At 40.2% G+C, this 18,240-nt stretch overlaps 1 protein-coding gene across 2 annotated transcripts; it reads left to right on the top strand.

Annotated features, from left to right (window-relative positions):
- The first annotated feature begins 4,352 nt into the window (after positions 1-4,352).
- Positions 4,353-14,075, top strand: SLITRK3 (SLIT and NTRK-like family, member 3). Of its 2 annotated transcripts, none has more exons than XM_006861798.1 (2): positions 4,353-4,443; positions 9,964-14,075. In XM_006861798.1, exon 2 carries the CDS (start codon positions 9,982-9,984, stop codon positions 12,916-12,918), a length of 2,937 nt encoding a protein of 978 aa, XP_006861860.1. In that variant the 5' UTR covers positions 4,353-4,443; positions 9,964-9,981; the 3' UTR covers positions 12,919-14,075. The 2 variants fall into 2 exon arrangements, with proteins under 2 accessions (XP_006861860.1, XP_006861861.1); XM_006861799.1 differs by lacking the exon at positions 4,353-4,443 and adding an exon at positions 5,029-5,442 and having other exon boundaries at positions 9,964-13,287.
- The last annotated feature ends 4,165 nt before the right edge of the window (positions 14,076-18,240 follow it).

Genomic DNA, 18,240 nt, shown 5'->3' with positions numbered 1-18,240 from the left:
TTCATTGCAATGGTTACAATCCCCTCCATGCATCATCAAACAATCAAAGGGTACACCCTACAAGCCTGCCCTCCCACCCCCACTATCAGCCCACAGCCCCTCTCCCTCCCTGAGTCCCCAACTGCTCCATCATTCTCTCTGCCTCCATCTCTGGTGTCACTGCTTCACTGGGTAGGGCCCTGCTCTCTGCACTTCTCCCTTGATAGTCCCAGGAACCTCTGCTCCTAGACTGCAAACTCAATCACTCCCCTCCTTTTGTTACAAAATGTCTACCTTTCCATTTCCAACACTCACAGTCAGTCCTGATTTGCTGTTTTTCTTTTATCCATTGTTGTTGTTGTAAAGTGCCATGAAGTTGGGTCCAACTCATAGCGACCCTGTATAGGGTTTCGGAGGAGTGACTGGTCAGCTTGAACCATGGACCTTGTGGTTCAAACCTTCATTGCAGTCCAGTGTATTAACCAACAACCAGGACTCCTTTTATCCATTAAACATCATCAATTAAGAAAAGATATTTTCAAGGGAGTTCCTCCAGTTCACAATGTAACCATATTTGCTTAAATTAAATCTATGGATATGTAAATACCTTATGCAGAAAGCACTAAATTTCTTTGTTGTTGTTAAATGCTGTACAGTTTGTTCTGATAAAAGGACAAACCGTTTTTGCAAAGGCCTATCACAGTCACTTGCCTCCACAACATTTTTATCTGGCTGGAAATATTTGTGTTGGAAGTAACTACCTTTGACACTTTTAAGAACCTTTAACTACCTGCTATAGCTATCCCATCTATTGCAGTTCCATAGTACCATCAAGCACACCAATATCTGCTCAAAGTAAATATATTCATCAACAAATATCCTTGAAAATCAAATCAAATTAAAATATTTCCAAAAGGTTAAAGAGATTGTTTTCAGAAATGATACGTTTTGATTTTATGAGGGTTATTTTAACTAATATGCTCTAGTCCTGAGGCTCAATAGAGATTTCAGACTTGCCCATATTGAGTACTGTGTGCACTAACACGATTCACCACTAATTGAGCAACCACCTGAAAGGCTACAGTAATCTCTGTGACTCATTAGTGTACTGATGCAATTTATTTTCTTAGAAATCAGATTGATTCGTTATAGGAAAAACCTTTTGGAAGACTCTTCTATTGATTGTTGTTGTTAAGAGACGTCGAGTCAGTTCCAATCATACCGACCCACCCTGTATAGGGTTTCTGAGGAGCAGCTGGTGCTACTTTGCACTCGAGTGCATTAACCCACAGTGCTACACCAGAACTCATATTGATACACCTCTTTAAAACCCAGCTTAAACTTAGTAACTGAAAAATCCATAACAAATATTCCTTCCACATTCCTGTGTCCACATATGTAAAATATAAATGGAAAATGCTGAAGAAAAGTTTGGGATTTATTCTAAGATATCTGAAATGCTATGTTAAAATATAGGTTCTGATATCATGATACTTTCATCACTTGGTCACTACAGATATTGCAAGGAGCCCTTGTGATACTGTAGTGAAGCTAATGGAAAGGTCGGTTGTTTGAACCTACCAACATGTATGTGGGATACAGTTTTGGATGTGGCAGTCTGCTTCCATGAAGATTTGTTGTTGTTCTTGTTCTTGTTAACTGCTGTCTATCTGGTGACAACAGAACAAAGAACTGCCAGGTCCTACACCATTCCCACAACTGTTGCTGTGTTTGAGTCCTGTGTACAGTCATTGTGTCAATCCATCTTGTTGAAGATCTCCCTCTTTTTTTTTTTTTTTTGCATGATATCATTCTCCAGGGACTGGTACAAAGTATGAGAGATGAAGTCTCTACATCCCCACTTCAAAGGAGCATTTTGATTATACTTCTTCCAACACAGATTTGTTCCTTCTCCTGGCTGGCCATGGTATATTCAGTATTCTTCATCAACAACATAAATAAAATGAATCAGTTATTTTTTCAGTCTTCCTTATTGTCTAACTTTTGAATGTATAAGAGGTGATTTTAAATGCCATGGTTTGGATCAGCTGCACCTTAATCCTCAAAGTGATATCTTTGCATTTTACAGCCTTGAAAACTCTATGGGGCAGTTCCAGCTAGCTATGTACAATGGATGCTATGAGTTTGAATCAACTGGGTAACTGTGGATTTGGTTTTGTTATAGATAATTCACTAATTAAATAACTGAAGGATTATTAGCTATTTCGAAGAACAACTTGAAGCATTCTAAGTATGTTATCTAAAAACAGTTTAAACTCATACTATATTTGTTATTGTTGTTAAGTGCCTTCGAGTCAGTTTGACTCATAGCAAGCCTATATAGGGTTTCCAAGGCTTTATTATTATTATTATTTTGCTGGAGCAGAAAGCCTCATCTTTCTTCAGTGGAGCAGCTAGAACCATTACTTGTGGTTTGCACTGCAGTGCTTATCATATGGAGCCAATATACTATAGATATTGTTTTAGGTGATGGTGAGTCAGTTCCCATGCATAATTACTCTGTATAGAGTTTCTGAGGAATAGTTGGTGGGTTTGAACTGCCGACCTTGTGGTTGGGTAGTCCAGTGCTGATCCTACAGGTCATGCCAGAAATCCATACCATGTTTATATATATGGACTTCTGGTCCATATGTATATGTGTGTATGTGTGTATGTGAGTGTATGTGGAATCCTGGTGTGGCGATGCAGAATAATGCACTGGATAGCAAGGTTGATTTAAACTTCAAGGACATCAGGGTTCAAACCAGCCAGCCGCTCAATGGAAATCCTATAGCATCACTATGGGTTGGAACCGATTTGTCGGCACTTAACAACAACAAATGTATGCATACACACACACACATATATATATCCAACACTGTTACCATATTGAATTCAATTAATATATACATAAAACCTAAAGAGTCCATGGGTCATTAGTTCTTTCTATGATCAGTTCTATCTTCATCTCTTTTAATAAAAATAATACAAAATCTATACTTGTGATATTATATACATACAATAGAGAATAACAATAGTATGTTGTTGTTGTTAAGTGCCATCTAGTCAATTCCGATCCATAGAGACCCTGTATAGGTTTTCCAAGGAGCAGCTGTTAGGTTTGAACCGCTGACTTTACAGTTCAAATGGCTTTACAGTCTGGCGCATTAACCCACAGCGCCACACCAGGATTCCAACATTGGTATAGCTTGTCATATATAGAAAATCCACTAAAAAAATAAAATAAAATAAAAGGCCAAAATCATGTCTCCAAATCTGTGTCTCAAAGGTTTCTAGATATAAGTTTTAAAGAATACTGTATCTTCGCAAGAGGTGAGATACAGTTCCTTTGAAAGCTTTAAAAAATAAAGCCGAGTTCATTTTATGTCCACAATTATAATGGCCACAGAACTTTGCTTGTCTTGGACAATTTATTGCATTCACTTTAGGAAGGAATGGCAACAGATACAGAAATGATTTCCCAGAGTACCATCTTCTACTCAGTTTGGGAGTTAGTGGACGACTGCCCTCTTTTCAACATCGGCACTGATGAAAGGGAGCTATTAAAAAGAACTGCGTTGGTTTACACTGCAGATTGAATGGAGCATTAAATGACTGCATTAATACGACTGCAGTAGGGGTAATGGTCACCTCCAATGGGTATATACTGCTGTAATAATACTTTCAAAAAGGTGCAATAATTGTTCGAGCGGACTTATCTAATTTGTCATGAAATGTATGCATGTCACCCTCAAATGCCCCCAAGTCTCCCCTCACCCTACAGTTTTGTTGTCCTCCTTTTTAGCCAGTGTAAACAGATGAGGAAATATGTGTACTTTCAAATTGTCATCTATGTATCATGAAGGTGGAGGACTGCTGCACATCACTTGGAAACCAGTCCTGGGAGGCGTTTAGCGATACCGCCCACCGATACAACTCAGATGTTCTTAATTTGATCACCCTCCCCACCATACAGCCCCTCCCTCCAATGCCTGGGCTGTAATTTTCCAAACATTCTTCTTCCATTTGCAAATAAAAGTTAAAACCCATCTACTGATACAGAATGCTGACTTCCTGTCACTCAATTTTACAAGGTTTCTCTGTGTAGAGGAGAGAGAGAGAGAGAGAGAGAGAGAGAGAGAGAGAGAGAGAGAGAGAGAGAATGAGAATATCACTTGCTTCCTTGCTTCCTAAACAGGGATTTGCCTGCGATACGCGGCGAAAGGACTGCGGCGGCTGATTTACACAGTTGGCGCGGAGGAGGGGATGGGAGGCGGGCGGGGGGAGGGGGGGACACGCTGGAGGAGGCTCCGACGATGGGCTGATCTGGGGGCTCCCGAGCGCCTTTCCCTGGATGCTCGATTTGGGGGCGGCTGATGGATTTGCATTAGAGTTCCAGCCCGGCGTTTTGAATATTGTCTCCTAATACCCGACCTGGCGCTCCCAGTTTAGGAGCAGACATTGGTAAGTAATGTGTAATCCGATTTTAGTTATTTCCTGGGCCATTAAAGTGGCACTTTTTAAGCAGGTCAGTGTGAAAGATGCCGCTGCCGCTGCGAGCGTCTCCTTGGCCTGAAACGTTCCGCCATCCCCTCCCCCGCCTCCCACCCTCTCCCTCTAGAGAAGCACGGGTGCTTGCATGGTTAGTTGTCAGGGGGCTCACTCTCTCTCAACGAGATCACTTCCCCTTCGTGCTTTCTTTGCGATTAGCACCCACCCACCCACAATCCAAGTCGAATTTGGTGTGTACGGCCATAGTGTTTTATTTGGATCCTCTCTCTCTCTCTCTCTCTCTCCTTCCTCCCTCCACCTTCGCCGTCTGGCAAATGCTGGGTTCTGGGGTCTCTTCGTCCCCTTCCAGTCTCCTTCCTGCCCCTCCCCACCTTTCTCTTTTTTAGTCTACGCACCATCCTACCCACTCCCACCTACTCAAAGGGCAAAAGCAAAGATACCCAGGGAAGACAAGGCTTGTCCCATCTCCTCAGATCGAAGGATGCCTGGGGCAGGGATTGCGCTGTGAGTGACAACCTTTCAGGAAGGGAGAGAGAAAAACCCAGAGACCCAGCCCGGGCTCTCAGAGACGGGGAAGATCGCCGCTGAATCCGTGTGCACAGAGATTTTAAATTAAACGAGGCCAGTTCTGAGACACACACGCTGCCTGCCTACCATCGAGGACATATGGAGCTGTGTTCGTGAGCTCCTTGTCACTGGCATCGTCGCGCTAGGTGCGCGCCAGGCTCTCCCATTGGTATGCAGCGACCATTTCCCTGCAAGTCTCTAAGGTGGAAACACTTAAACGGATTACAAGCGTGATTTGGTGGCCTTTCTGAAAGTTGGAGGATAGAGGAGAAGCTGCAAAGACACAGCATGATGGATACAATTCAACCTCCCAGAGAGTTTATACCTCCTGCTGGGAAGCCGCTCGGAGCAAACCTGGGAGATCTTGAGCGCTCAGCATCATAGGTACTCGCCGCCATCCTTTCCTACTTTGCTTAATTGAAAGCCAGTATTTCTAGCTTGTAGGATGCGTGTTGTGAAGCATATAGAGTTTGACCGCGGTGTCTTCTTTATGTTCACAGGTGCCCGAGGTTTGCTGTATTTTCGAATTTTCAGTTAGCTATATGGATTATGGTGGACAGAGGGGTACTGGCCACTTACATACCCTCGGACCTCCTTTGAGGGGGAGGGAATCTTAAGTAACTCCTACAAATAGGCCAGGTGGTGGAGCGAAGGACCCCTCCCCCAGTGGTTCGGCCGCTCGCTTGTGCTGTCAAGAGAAGGAAGGAAAACGGCTTGAGCTTTAAATCATTTTCCATTCTAAACAGACCCATTGTCGTTTAGCCTGGTGACGGCAGACTAAAAAGGATCTGTAGAAGGCTCAGGGCTCTTCAGAAAATCAATGATGCAGCATTTTAATTATTTGTGCTAAGGGAGATAATTTTGCTTCCATATTGGAATATTTAATCTTAGATCTGGAGAGATCAGTGGTCTCAGAGATCTGGCAATAGGGAAGGGGGAGCCGGAACGGGAGAAAGGACTTTTTGTCCTTCCTGGACAAATAATGGTGCTCAGCGCTCTCAGCAGAACGCGGATGAGACGGGGTTTCAGGGCCCTTCGCCCTCTAACTTTTGGAGCCCTTCCTTACTGTTATATACGCTATCCTGGGATATAGGGGGAAAAAAGGGAGAAATAGCCCGAGTCCAGAATTTATGGAATTTTAGTTTAAGAGAGAAGAGAGACTGGTTGCAAAAAGGACCATTTCCTGGCATCGGGTAGCTCAGAGTAGCCTTCTGATTATCCATCCTTTCTATCGCGTCATGGGTTCAGATTCGACAGTCTCTGCTTCTGCACAGTGGGTGCAGAAGGTGGTTGGGGGTGGCCGCTGGGGAAGGAGATGGGTTTGTTCTGCTTTTGAGATCAGGCTGTCGGTGTTGCTTAGCCTTTCAAATGAGACCTAGCTGAGAAATAGGGTGGGTCTGAAAGATGAAGTGTGTTATATTGCTAGAGAATCCTGTCTGCCTGGTTACTTGTTCTCTGATCGCGGTTTCCAATCTTAGCTATTGTGGAGAGGCACACACATGTGTGGTCATTTAAAACGCACAGTGTCATGCAGTTTGCCCTGTGACTGAATTCTAAAGAACGTTTTATTGAATTAGGTGATTTATGTATTTTAGGGTAATAGGAAAGTGGCATATAAACTGTGCTTTTCTTGTAAATTTTGGTTTTGTAAAAACTGCTTTAAGGGAAAGACGTCTTTTACCTGCTAACTTGGAGCCCTTAGGCAATTGATGTTGAGTCCAGGTTTTTAGCGGCGAAAAAGCCACTCCCCTCCTCCTTCTCCGTGAGTTGGTGACAGGATTGGTGTGCGGGGGGGGGGGCGGGTGTAGAGAGGAGGGGGACGATGCATCGACCACGCACAGTACAGTCCCAGCTAACTAGACTCCTTTGATAAACATTTGACTCTCCTCAGTTCCCCTCCCAGGTAGGATTGTGGAACTGTCCGTTGAGCCATTAAAAATTTCTCTTAGAGGGTCTTGTGGCCCCTCTACACCGCGACATCTTTTTTCAATCACCAATACTACTCCTTTCCACCCTCCCCCCAGAATATCACGGAACAACATTTGGAGGAAAAAAAATCCTAAATTTCTGCCCCCCTAGCCCTGAGAGATCTTTCCCAATGGAAGAATGTGAAATGTACCATTGTAAACCAGTGTTCTGCCTCTCTTTACAGAGCATTGGCTTGTCTCTGTTAAAAAAAAAAAAAATCTGGAAGCAAACACATGGCTGTTGACTTTTGAATCCAAGGGAAATCGAAGGCTTTTAGCTGCAGCACAACAAAAAGACTCATAGTGCAAAGGGATCGAAGCAAAATTCAGGAGAAATCCGGTCCAAGTTACTCAGACTGCCTGAGCTGTTATTCGGGACATCCGGGCAGAGTCAGTCAGAGTCAGCTCTTCTGCTTTGCTTTTCCCTTCATCTTCTTTGGAGAGAAGTGTCTGTGCTGTGAAAAAGGAAAATTCAAAGGAGAGTTTCACTTTTCAATCATATTTAGAGAAAGAAGCTTTGGGAACTAGAGGCGCAAACCAGTCAAGGGTTGCTTTCCTTGAATGTTAAAAAAAATTTTTTAAAGGTCTACACTTCGCCACCACTTCCAACACAAAGGAATGTTTCTTGTTGGTTGGTCTTTTCTGCTTCTTGTTTTTATGCTTTGTCAATTTATCATTTCATCTCCACTTCTACTTTCCCAATGCCCCTGCTCCCTCGCGCACATACACCCGCGCGCACGCGCGTACACACACTCACACACACACACACACACACACACACACACAAATAGAAACTGTATAGTCAGGGCTTCCTAGTGCTCGCTCCCGATCACATGCAAAGCGCGTTCCTCTTCTAGAAGCTCATTTTCATGACGTGGAAAGCCGGTTCCAGGGTTACAGCACATTAAAAAAAAAAAAAAAAAAAAAAAAATGGGAGAGAGAGAGAAGTCCGAGATTCTCCACTATGATTGAGCCTTTCTCCCTGCCTGCCTTTCTCCGATCCTTCTTCCTAGCGTCCAATGATGTGCTGCCGGTACCCAGAGAGAGCAGCCGCGCTGGCGGCAGCAGAGCTGAAAGCCTGCAGTAGCCCCTTCTCCTTCCTCCTCCATTGACTGTGCCAAGCGGCAGTTCTGCATCCTAAAGAAGCCCATTGAAGGGCCCATTGCATTCTCAGCACGTTTCAAGCTTGCTGCTTCCCCCCACCCCCCTTAGTCTTCCTCTCCCTCCACCCCCTTTTCAATACAGAATCCTTCAACTCAAGTTTTTATTTTTTATTTTTCAATGTACTAAAAAAAAATCTCCTGCAAAATAGGTAAGTCAAAATCACCTGGAACCTTTCTTGCCTAAACCCCAGGGATCAAAAAAAAAAAAAAAAAACCAAGAAAAAAATATTTTTTAAATAGTGAACAAGAAAGAACTTATGTCGATTTTAATATTTTATGAGACAGGAAAGACTAACTGATACTGCAATGTAGCTTCATCTGCCTTCTCCCTCTCTCTCTCTCTTTTCATTTAATTGTTTCTAAAAATTGACTATTGCATGCCTGAGGCAGATTTTTCTTTGCTTTCTCACAGATTCCTCATAGCTGTGTACAATATACAAGTTGAATGTGAAGATTTATTCTCTTTCACTCTCCCTATAAATTATAGCATTGGGCTCTAAGTTAGAAGGTTGATAAAAGATTTCTTGAATGTATGCATCTATGCATGAGGAGATAAGATATGCTAAAGTTTATTTTGTTGATTAAAATATCTGTTCAGTTGTGACTGATATTTAAAGGACAGTCTAATAAAACTGCATTATTATAATTTATGTATGCATTCCCATATACTGGTGATATTAAGCAAGGAAAAAAAGAGCAGAGCTATAGGGGAAGGTTCTGTATGTTAGAATAATGCACTGCATATATTTCTTCTGATTATAAAATAATAATGTGTTTTTTTTTTCTTTGAAGAGTATTTAATGTGGTATCCTCATTTATCAGCAGGTAAAAACTAAGATTTCCACCCTATCTTCCTTTACCCACTTCTCCTCTAACCAGCTACCTGCCCTTCCAGCTTTTCACAGGGCTCCTCAGTTGATCTTCAAGGCACAGATACACATTCCAAACTGAGCTAGCTCTCAGAGTGTTTTAAAACAGACGCTCCCAGGCTCAGCATCCTTTAACTGTCACTATCTTTAGCTCAGACAATTACATGGACATGTTCTTTAGAGCCGTTAATCATTCCTAAAGGTTTTAAAGAGCTAAACTACACAAATATATAGAGGTTATGCGTTTAATTGAAAGGGACTTCAATAGTGCGTGCTTAGGGTTAGGGATATAGTGTGTTACTAACCATATACTGTTACTAAAATTTTTGTGATTATTTCTAAAGATTAATTTTAGGTTTTCCAAAGATGTTAATTACTTTATGGATCTCAACATCTGATGTTGAGTATTTGGGATCATACTTTGTCATACATTTTTACTAATTACTTTGGGGACCCTCCACATCTTTTTATGAGTAGAAATGTATAGCTTTAAGACTCTTTTTTTTCCATCACAGTTCCAGTTCAGTTTATAATGGTACCTCTCATGTCAATGTGAGTTTTAATGGGCAAAATAGTGTTATGGACAAAGTATTGCCATTATTGCTGAATCTGCCTGTGCCTGAAATGTATAGAAAATCAGTTTCCTTGTTTTCTATATGAGGCCCATGCCTTTTACCAAGTATGGCTTGGGTCAGGATAATGTGAATTCATGGTTCAGTATTTCATGGTCTCTTAAATTTTAAATTTCTGATGCATTCTAAACATTAAGCATGTTGCTAGCTCATTTTGATCATTACAACAACTGCTGAAGTTTTTGTAATGCTCTTAGAAGCCCCACATGTAGGAGTTTATTAAAATCATGCATATGACTAAAGCTAAAAATCTGCATCTTTATTTCTGTTGCAGTTTTGTAATCAACAACGAATGATGAAACCCTCCGTAACTGAGATGCTTCACAGAGGGAGGATGTTGTGGATAATTCTTCTAAGCACAATTGCTCTAGGATGGACTACCCCGATTCCCTTGATAGAGGACTCAGAGGAAATAGATGAGCCTTGTTTTGATCCATGCTACTGTGAAGTTAAAGAAAGCCTCTTTCATATACATTGTGACAATAAGGGATTTACAAATATTAGTCAGATAACAGAGTTCTGGTCAAGACCTTTTAAACTGTATCTGCAGAGGAATTCAATGAGGAAATTGTATACCAACAGTTTTCTCCATTTGAATAATGCTGTGTCCATTAACCTTGGCAACAATGCATTGCAGGATATTCAAACAGGAGCTTTCAATGGTCTGAAGATTTTAAAGAGGCTATATCTACATGAGAACAAACTAGATGTCTTCAGAAATGACACCTTTTTAGGCTTGGAAAGCCTGGAATATTTGCAGGCAGATTACAATGTCATTAAACGTATTGAGAGTGGGGCATTTCGGAACCTTAGTAAATTGAGGGTTCTGATTTTAAATGATAATCTCATTCCCATGCTTCCAACCAATTTATTTAAGGCTGTCTCTTTAACCCATCTGGACCTACGTGGAAACAGGTTAAAGGTTCTTTTTTACCGAGGGATGCTAGACCATATTGGTAGAAGCCTAATGGAGCTCCAGTTGGAAGAAAATCCCTGGAACTGTACATGTGAAATTGTACAACTGAAAAGTTGGCTGGAACGCATTCCTTATACCGCCCTGGTAGGAGACATCACCTGCGAGACCCCTTTTCATTTCCATGGAAAGGACCTCCGGGAAATCAGGAAGACAGAACTCTGTCCCTTGTTGTCTGACTCCGAGGTGGAGGCTAGTTTGGGAATCCCTCACTTGTCATCAAGCAAGGAAAATGCATGGCCAACTAAGCCTTCTTCAATGTTGTCATCCGTCCATTTTACTGCTTCTTCTGTTGAATATAAGTCCTCAAATAAACAGCCTAAACCCACCAAACAACCCCGAACACCAAGGCCACCCTCCACATCCCAAGCATTATATCCGGGTCCAAACCAGCCTCCCATTGCTCCTTACCAGACCAGACCACCCATTCCCATTATATGCCCTACTGGGTGCACCTGTAATTTGCACATCAATGACCTTGGCTTGACAGTCAACTGCAAAGAACGGGGATTTAATAACATTTCGGAACTTCTTCCAAGGCCTTTGAATGCCAAGAAACTATACCTGAGTAGCAATCTGATTCAGAAAATATACCGTTCTGATTTTTGGAATTTCTCCTCTTTGGATCTATTGCATCTGGGGAACAATCGTATTTCTTATGTTCAAGACGGAGCCTTCATCAACCTGCCCAACCTAAAGAGCCTCTTTCTCAATGGTAATGATATTGAGAAGCTGACACCAGGCATGTTCCGAGGCCTACAGAGTTTGCACTACTTGTACTTTGAGTTTAATGTTATCCGAGAAATCCAGCCTGCAGCCTTCAGCCTCATGCCCAACTTGAAGCTACTATTTCTCAACAACAACTTGCTGAGGACCCTGCCAACAGATGCCTTTGCAGGCACATCTTTGGCCCGGCTTAACTTGCGAAAGAATTATTTCCTCTACCTACCTGTGGCTGGTGTTCTGGAGCACTTGAATGCCATTGTCCAGATAGATCTCAATGAGAATCCTTGGGACTGCACCTGTGACCTGGTCCCCTTCAAACAGTGGATTGAAACCATCAGTTCAGTCAGTGTGGTGGGTGATGTGCTTTGTGGGAGCCCTGAGAACCTCACCCACCGTGATGTGCGCACCATTGAGCTAGAAGTTCTTTGCCCAGAGATGTTGCATGTCCCACCAGCTGGAGCATCCCCAGCCCAGCCTGGGGATTTTCACCTTGCTGGAGGGCCAACAAGTGCATCACCTTATGAGTTCTCTCCCCCTGGGGGACCAGTGCCACTTTCTGTGTTGATTCTCAGCTTGCTGGTTCTGTTCTTTTCAGCAGTGTTTGTTGCTGCAGGCCTCTTTGCCTATGTGCTCCGACGTCGCCGGAAGAAGCTGCCCTTTAGAAGCAAGAGGCAGGAAGGTGTAGACTTAACTGGAATTCAGATGCAATGCCATCGGCTTTTTGAAGATGGTGGAGGTGGTGGGGGTGGAAGTGGGGGCCGACCAACTCTTTCATCTCCAGAGAAGGCTCCTCCTGTGGGTCACGTGTATGAGTACATCCCCCACCCAGTCACCCAGATGTGCAACAATCCTATCTACAAGCCTCGTGAGGAGGAGGAAGTAACCATTTCATCAGTCCAGGAACCAGGGGCTGCAGAACGTGGGGGTCCTGGGACACAACCACCAGGAATGAGCGAGGTTCTTCTAGGAAGCGAGCAGTTTGCTGAGACATCGAAGGAGAACCATACCAACTACCGGACCTTGCTGGAAAAGGAGAAAGAGTGGGCCCTGGCTGTGTCCAGCTCCCAGCTTAACACCATAGTGACAGTGAACCACCATCACCCTCACCCACATCACCCAGCAGGTGGTGGGGTTTCAGGGGTAGTTGGGGGAACTGGGGGAGACATGGCTGGGTTTCGCCATCATGAGAAGAATGGTGGGGTGGTGCTGTTTCCTCCTGGGGGAGGCTGTGGTGGTAGCAGTATGCTACTAGACCGAGAAAGGCCACAACCAGCCCCCTGCACAGTGGGCTTTGTGGACTGTCTCTATGGCACAGTGCCCAAATTAAAGGAACTACATGTCCACCCTCCTGGCATGCAATACCCAGACTTACAGCAGGATGCCAGGCTCAAAGAAACCCTTCTCTTCTCGGCTGGAAAGGGCTTCACAGACCACCAAACCCAAAAAAGTGATTACCTCGAGTTAAGGGCCAAACTTCAAACCAAGCCGGATTACCTCGAAGTCCTGGAGAAGACAACATATAGGTTCTAACAGAGAAAGAAAGATAAATTAGTGTTTTGTTTTGTTTTTTGAAAAGAAAAGGAAAATAAAAGAAATCTATCCCATTCTCCCTTTATACTTGTCCCAATAACTCCTCCCTCATAACCTTTCCTGCCCTGAACAGAACTGAAACTGCATGATAACTAGAGAATACACATGTATGCTCTCCCCTCTCAAATGGGATTTGGAGGAAGGGCCATACTCAGATCATTAATCAATGAAGTGCCTTCGCAGACTTTTGCCAGCAAATGTTATCATTATTTTTTTATACTGAAATTGAGACTTTGACTGTGCCATGTATAAGGTATATTAGGGATCACTGTATTGATCCTAATTAAGTAAAATTCAATGTGTCTTTTTTTTTTTTTCAGTTGTAGGTTTCTTTGAAAGGGATGGGGGAAACAAATTGACATTTGTGGCTTTCTTTCCTCTTCCCGTCATGGCACAGATTCTGTACATGTATTAACAATGCAGTTTGCTGCATGCCTGGAAACTGCAAGACGGGGAGGGAGGGGCGGGTCTTGCTCGAATGTTTTCACTCACTCTTGTCTCTCACATACATACCCACATGCAAATACCTGTACACAGGTCCCTAAACCTGCAACCTACTTCTCTGGTGCAGATACACAGGTACACACACACACACACACACACACCACTCACATTCAACCCAATATGATTAGTTCGGGTTTGATTCATTCCTCTCCTCTCCATAACTTCATCTGCCCTCCACTCCTACCTAGTGTTTAGCTCACAGCATTTTCCCTTAGCATCCTAGGGGAAGTTATATTCTAGGCTGGATCCTACTGAAATGGAGACCCGGTGGTTTAACAGCCAGAGGCACACACCTAGGGATGAACTCCCTCTTTGTGACATTTCATCCTGATGCCAAGAAATTTTGGAGAACATCTGCACTTTCTTATATATATATATATAAAATTAAAAAAGCAACTGGGTATATATCACTAACAGCTTTGTAGGAAGCACTTTTAATGTTTTCTCTCTCACACACAAAGATTCTAAAGAAATGTGCATATATTTATTCTGTAATTTCAGTGATTATAAATTGTAAAGGTAATGTTTAATCATTGTATAGTGATTATGCGTCTGGTATAGCTTTCCTAATAAAAAGTTTTTGAAAAACATAATACATTATATATAGAGGATACAGAGCTTGAACCTTAAACTCCAGCTATGCCATGCCTTTCTTGTTTCCCCTTTAAAAATATTTGTTTTTACTTGTTATACAGAGAGCTAGTTTATTTTAACAAGTTTGATGCACTGTGATGTTGATAAATTGTATAGCCCCACCCACATCCTATACTATTGGGACTTAAATCTATCTGATTTACAGTTCCTGTCTTTCTCTTCAGTGATGAATTTCAAATTTAGTACCCCAAACAGGTAGGAAGCAACTGGGAGAACATAGAGTAACTAGATTGCTAAGAACATTAATTAGATAAGATAATCAAAGTGATCCATACATCTTAAGATAGTAAGTGACCTTAAGGAAATGGCTCTCCTTAAAAATACACATAAAAATACTACAATCAGACACCCACATACACCAACCAATCAGAATTAAATTCCCTTGGGTCAATTTAACAGAATCCTGTTTGCTGTGAAAGTTTTACAATTGTATTTGGCTGTTTCTTCCAACCTCTTACTGGCTCCAGCTGTTCTTGAACTAAGGCAGAATGTTTACTGAGTTTTTCTTTCTGTGAAACATTAAAGTATTGTGAAATTAATTTGGCAATAGCCCAAGATAGGATCCATTTATATGTGAGTGAAACCAAAGAAATTCGTAGTTTTAAGGTGCCAGTATCTTGTTTGTGGAGGAAACTGAACTGATGCAAATCTGACAGCTTTTAGGCAGGCACTTATCTCATGTGGCCAGTAGAGGGTAGCAGAGCTCCAGTGATTGTAGCTGTGGATTTCTGCATTAAAACCAGTATTTTCTGCTAGGGCGTCCTCGAGCTGCCCTTAGAAGAAATTATCTTTACGTGTTGAATGTAATTCACCAGAATTCACTGATGCCTTACATCACGTTTTTTTCCCCACAAAAAAGCATAAGACTAGCAGCTTCCAAAGCTGTGTGGTTGATATACTGTTAAGGCACTGTACTTTAGAAATGTTCATGAATGTTTAGAAGAATATTTATGTATATCTTGATGAATTATACATGGATATCAACATAGGTATGCATACAGATGGAAAATACAAGTATATCAATATAAAACTGCAACTTTTCAGGGCTACTTTGCACTTGACATGCTGTACCTAGAAGTTTTATCCTCAATTATATAAGTATATTTTGGAATTAGTCCAGATTTAAAAAAAAAAAAAAAAAAAAAAACTATGAAAAAACTCACTATATCTCTATATACAATATTGAAATACAGTATTTTTTATGCAAGAGGGTCAGACCCACTGTTAAATGGGCATCATTCTTCTTGTTTTGTCTCTTCCCCTTTTATTTTTATCTTCTCATACATATATCATCATTTTTCTAGTCATCTCATCTTCCTTGTTCCTTTTTCTAATAATTTTTTCCTTTCTTCACTGAGATTATTTTTAAGGTGCAGAAATTCAGTGCCACTACTCCTTAAGTGTTTATCTTCTAAACTAGTAATCTATCATGTCTGTGTTACTTCTAATCAGTTGTTCTGGCAAATAGTAGCACACATGTTCATAGTAAAAACTCAAAGTGCAAAGTCACATTCTTTCAATAATAATAATCATTTCCTTGAGAACATTGCACGCCTTCACAACATGGCATATTATACCAATCAGGTTAAAGTACAATCCCTAATTATCTTGGTGCTTTTGACTTTTGAAAAATCAGTGTTCACTAACAAATTATGTTTATATTTTATTTAAATATAGAGAGTAAGGCTGTGTTGTCTTACATGTAGGTATAATTTTATCCTACATGTAAAGATGAGGAAAAGGAGAAATACATTTATTTATTTAGTAAAAATAAATTTATTATATGAGAATGGAATTGTGTATTAATGAATATAGTTTTTTGCTTCAGTGGCATTTTCTAGGCCACTTAAGCTGTGTGCTAAAATTATTTAAGTTAGCTTTGCTTTATGATATCAAGTTTCATCAACAGGATTTGTTTATGTTGTTGTTGTTGTTAAGTGCCGTCGAGTCGGTTTCGACCCATAGCGACCCTGAATAGGGTTTCCGAGGCTGTAAATCTTTACGGGAGCAGATCTTTCTCCCGCGGAGCAGCTGGTAGTTTCGAACTGCTGACCTTCCGGTTCGCAGCCCGATTCGTAACCACTACGCTACCAGAGAGGTACTATGAATAGGATTTGTTTTATAATTTTGCTGCACTAAAATTGTTTGTTTTTAAGAGAAAATCCATCACTAATTCACTTCTGGGTAACAGAAGCAGACCCAGATCTGAAAGATACTTAATATTATTATTGTTATAGCTATTTTATAAATACTCATCATCATAACATTTGGAAATCATAGAATATATTGTAATGTACCTTAAACTGTAAGATGGTGAGTGGGAAATAATTAGAATAGAAATATTAGTTGATAACTTCATATTAATTTTAACATGCTTTATATTATATATAATAAGAGTTATGTAGATGCTTTTATGTTTTCATTTAGAAGGCCATATTATTTCATCTAACTTCAAAATACTAAAAAATAAAGATGATTGTCATCATATTTTCAATTAAAATGTAGAGATAGAATTATAAGGAAAGATTTATGCCTGAGTTTGAAAAGTTTTATTTTATTTTTTTTGGTTTATGATATCAGAAAAGAAAAATATTTGTGTTTAGGATTTTTACAATTGATAATGCAGTTTTAGAAGAAATGGGATTTCTTTAACCATTGCCACATATTATTTTGGTTTATTTAGTGTATCCATGTAGTCCTGTCCTTGTGGATTATGTTATCTAAACCAATAAATGTGGCATTTCTGTGAAATGTCTGTCACATAGAAAATATTAATGAAATACTTCACAAAATGGGAGACATAAAAGTAAAATGAGTTAAGATAATAGGAGAGGAAATGGTAATGAAAGGGCACCTCATCTTAAGGGATTTGAGCTATTTTAATTTGAATTTAGAAATTAAAACATGCTCAGCTCAAAAAATCCTCTACTGTGAAAATTCAGGTGAAAAGAATATAAATAAGTATCACTACTTAACCATGTAAGTCTTCTGTTTAATATACTATAGGCCTTTTAAAAGTAATGGGAGCAATAACACATGTGTAATTGGGCAATCATATGTATGTGTGTGTATGTAGAGCACTATTATATATGTATATACATTGTATATACATGTATACAGTTTATATATACTGAATTATACTTCTATGTCAATTATACATTTTTCTCACATGTATAACAGTATCAGTTTTATACATTTACTTTCTTTGCTTCTGTCTAGCAATCGTCCAAGTGAAGCTGGATGAAATTTTGAGTCTTCACTTTAGAAATATTCCCATGTAAAAAGTAACAATTGTAATTAATCTTAAAAAAGTTCTTTTATCTTATAGTTTGTTTCATTTTCTTATTTAAGTCATAGTGGACAAATCTCAATGTGTGATTTAAGTTAAATCTTATAAATATGCAACATAAGTCAAATGAAAAATAAGTGCCCTTTTTTTCATTTTCTAATTCTAGAATGTATTTTACAGGTGAAAATTATTTCAGTAGTTTTATTATGTAGACATTATCTTAGTAGTTTGTCTAGATATACAGAAAATGTGACATCTTACAGGTTAAGTGTCAGAGAAGTGAAGAATCTATATAAGATATTCATCCTGTTTTACTTCTTTGAACATCATCCTTCATTTGAAGTATTATCAGGATGGAGGTACTGATTCTGTATCATAATGAAAAACATTACCATTTCAGTATCTTATGTAAAATCTGAATAGAAGAGGTAAATTTTTTTTATATGAGGAAAGCAAGTCTACACTAAGGATTAACAGCTGTGAAGAGGCAATGTTTGGCTAGTTTCTTTAATTCTAATAATGTTTTTCCCCAAAATTATATGCATATTTTGGATGTTGTTGTTGTTAATGCCATCAAGTCAATTCCACCTCATAGTGACCTTGTAAAAGGTTTCCAAGGAACAACTGGTGGGTTTGAACTGCCAATCCTGTGATTTGGAGTTCAGTGTTGATCCTACAGCACCACATGAGGAGTCCTATAGTATTTTCTCTATTGCATTGATATAGATTATTTTTTTCACAAGTTTTTTTTTTTACATTTTAATAGAAAATAATAGTTGTGATTGTCTTAAAGTCTTGAGAGACACAGAGGAATT

The sequence above is a fragment of the Chrysochloris asiatica genome, unplaced genomic scaffold (assembly GCF_000296735.1).
Source record: "Chrysochloris asiatica unplaced genomic scaffold, ChrAsi1.0 scaffold00043, whole genome shotgun sequence".
Taxonomy (NCBI): Eukaryota; Metazoa; Chordata; class Mammalia; order Afrosoricida; family Chrysochloridae; genus Chrysochloris; species Chrysochloris asiatica.
Note: the sequence above shows the minus strand (reverse complement) of the source record. Positions and strands in the feature narration are given on the sequence as shown.

Bases quoted from the DNA above. Each gene is read 5' to 3' on its own strand.
- SLITRK3 (XM_006861798.1), top strand. From the start codon at position 9,982: ATGATGAAACCCTCCGTAACTGAGATGCTTCACAGAGGGAGGATGTTG.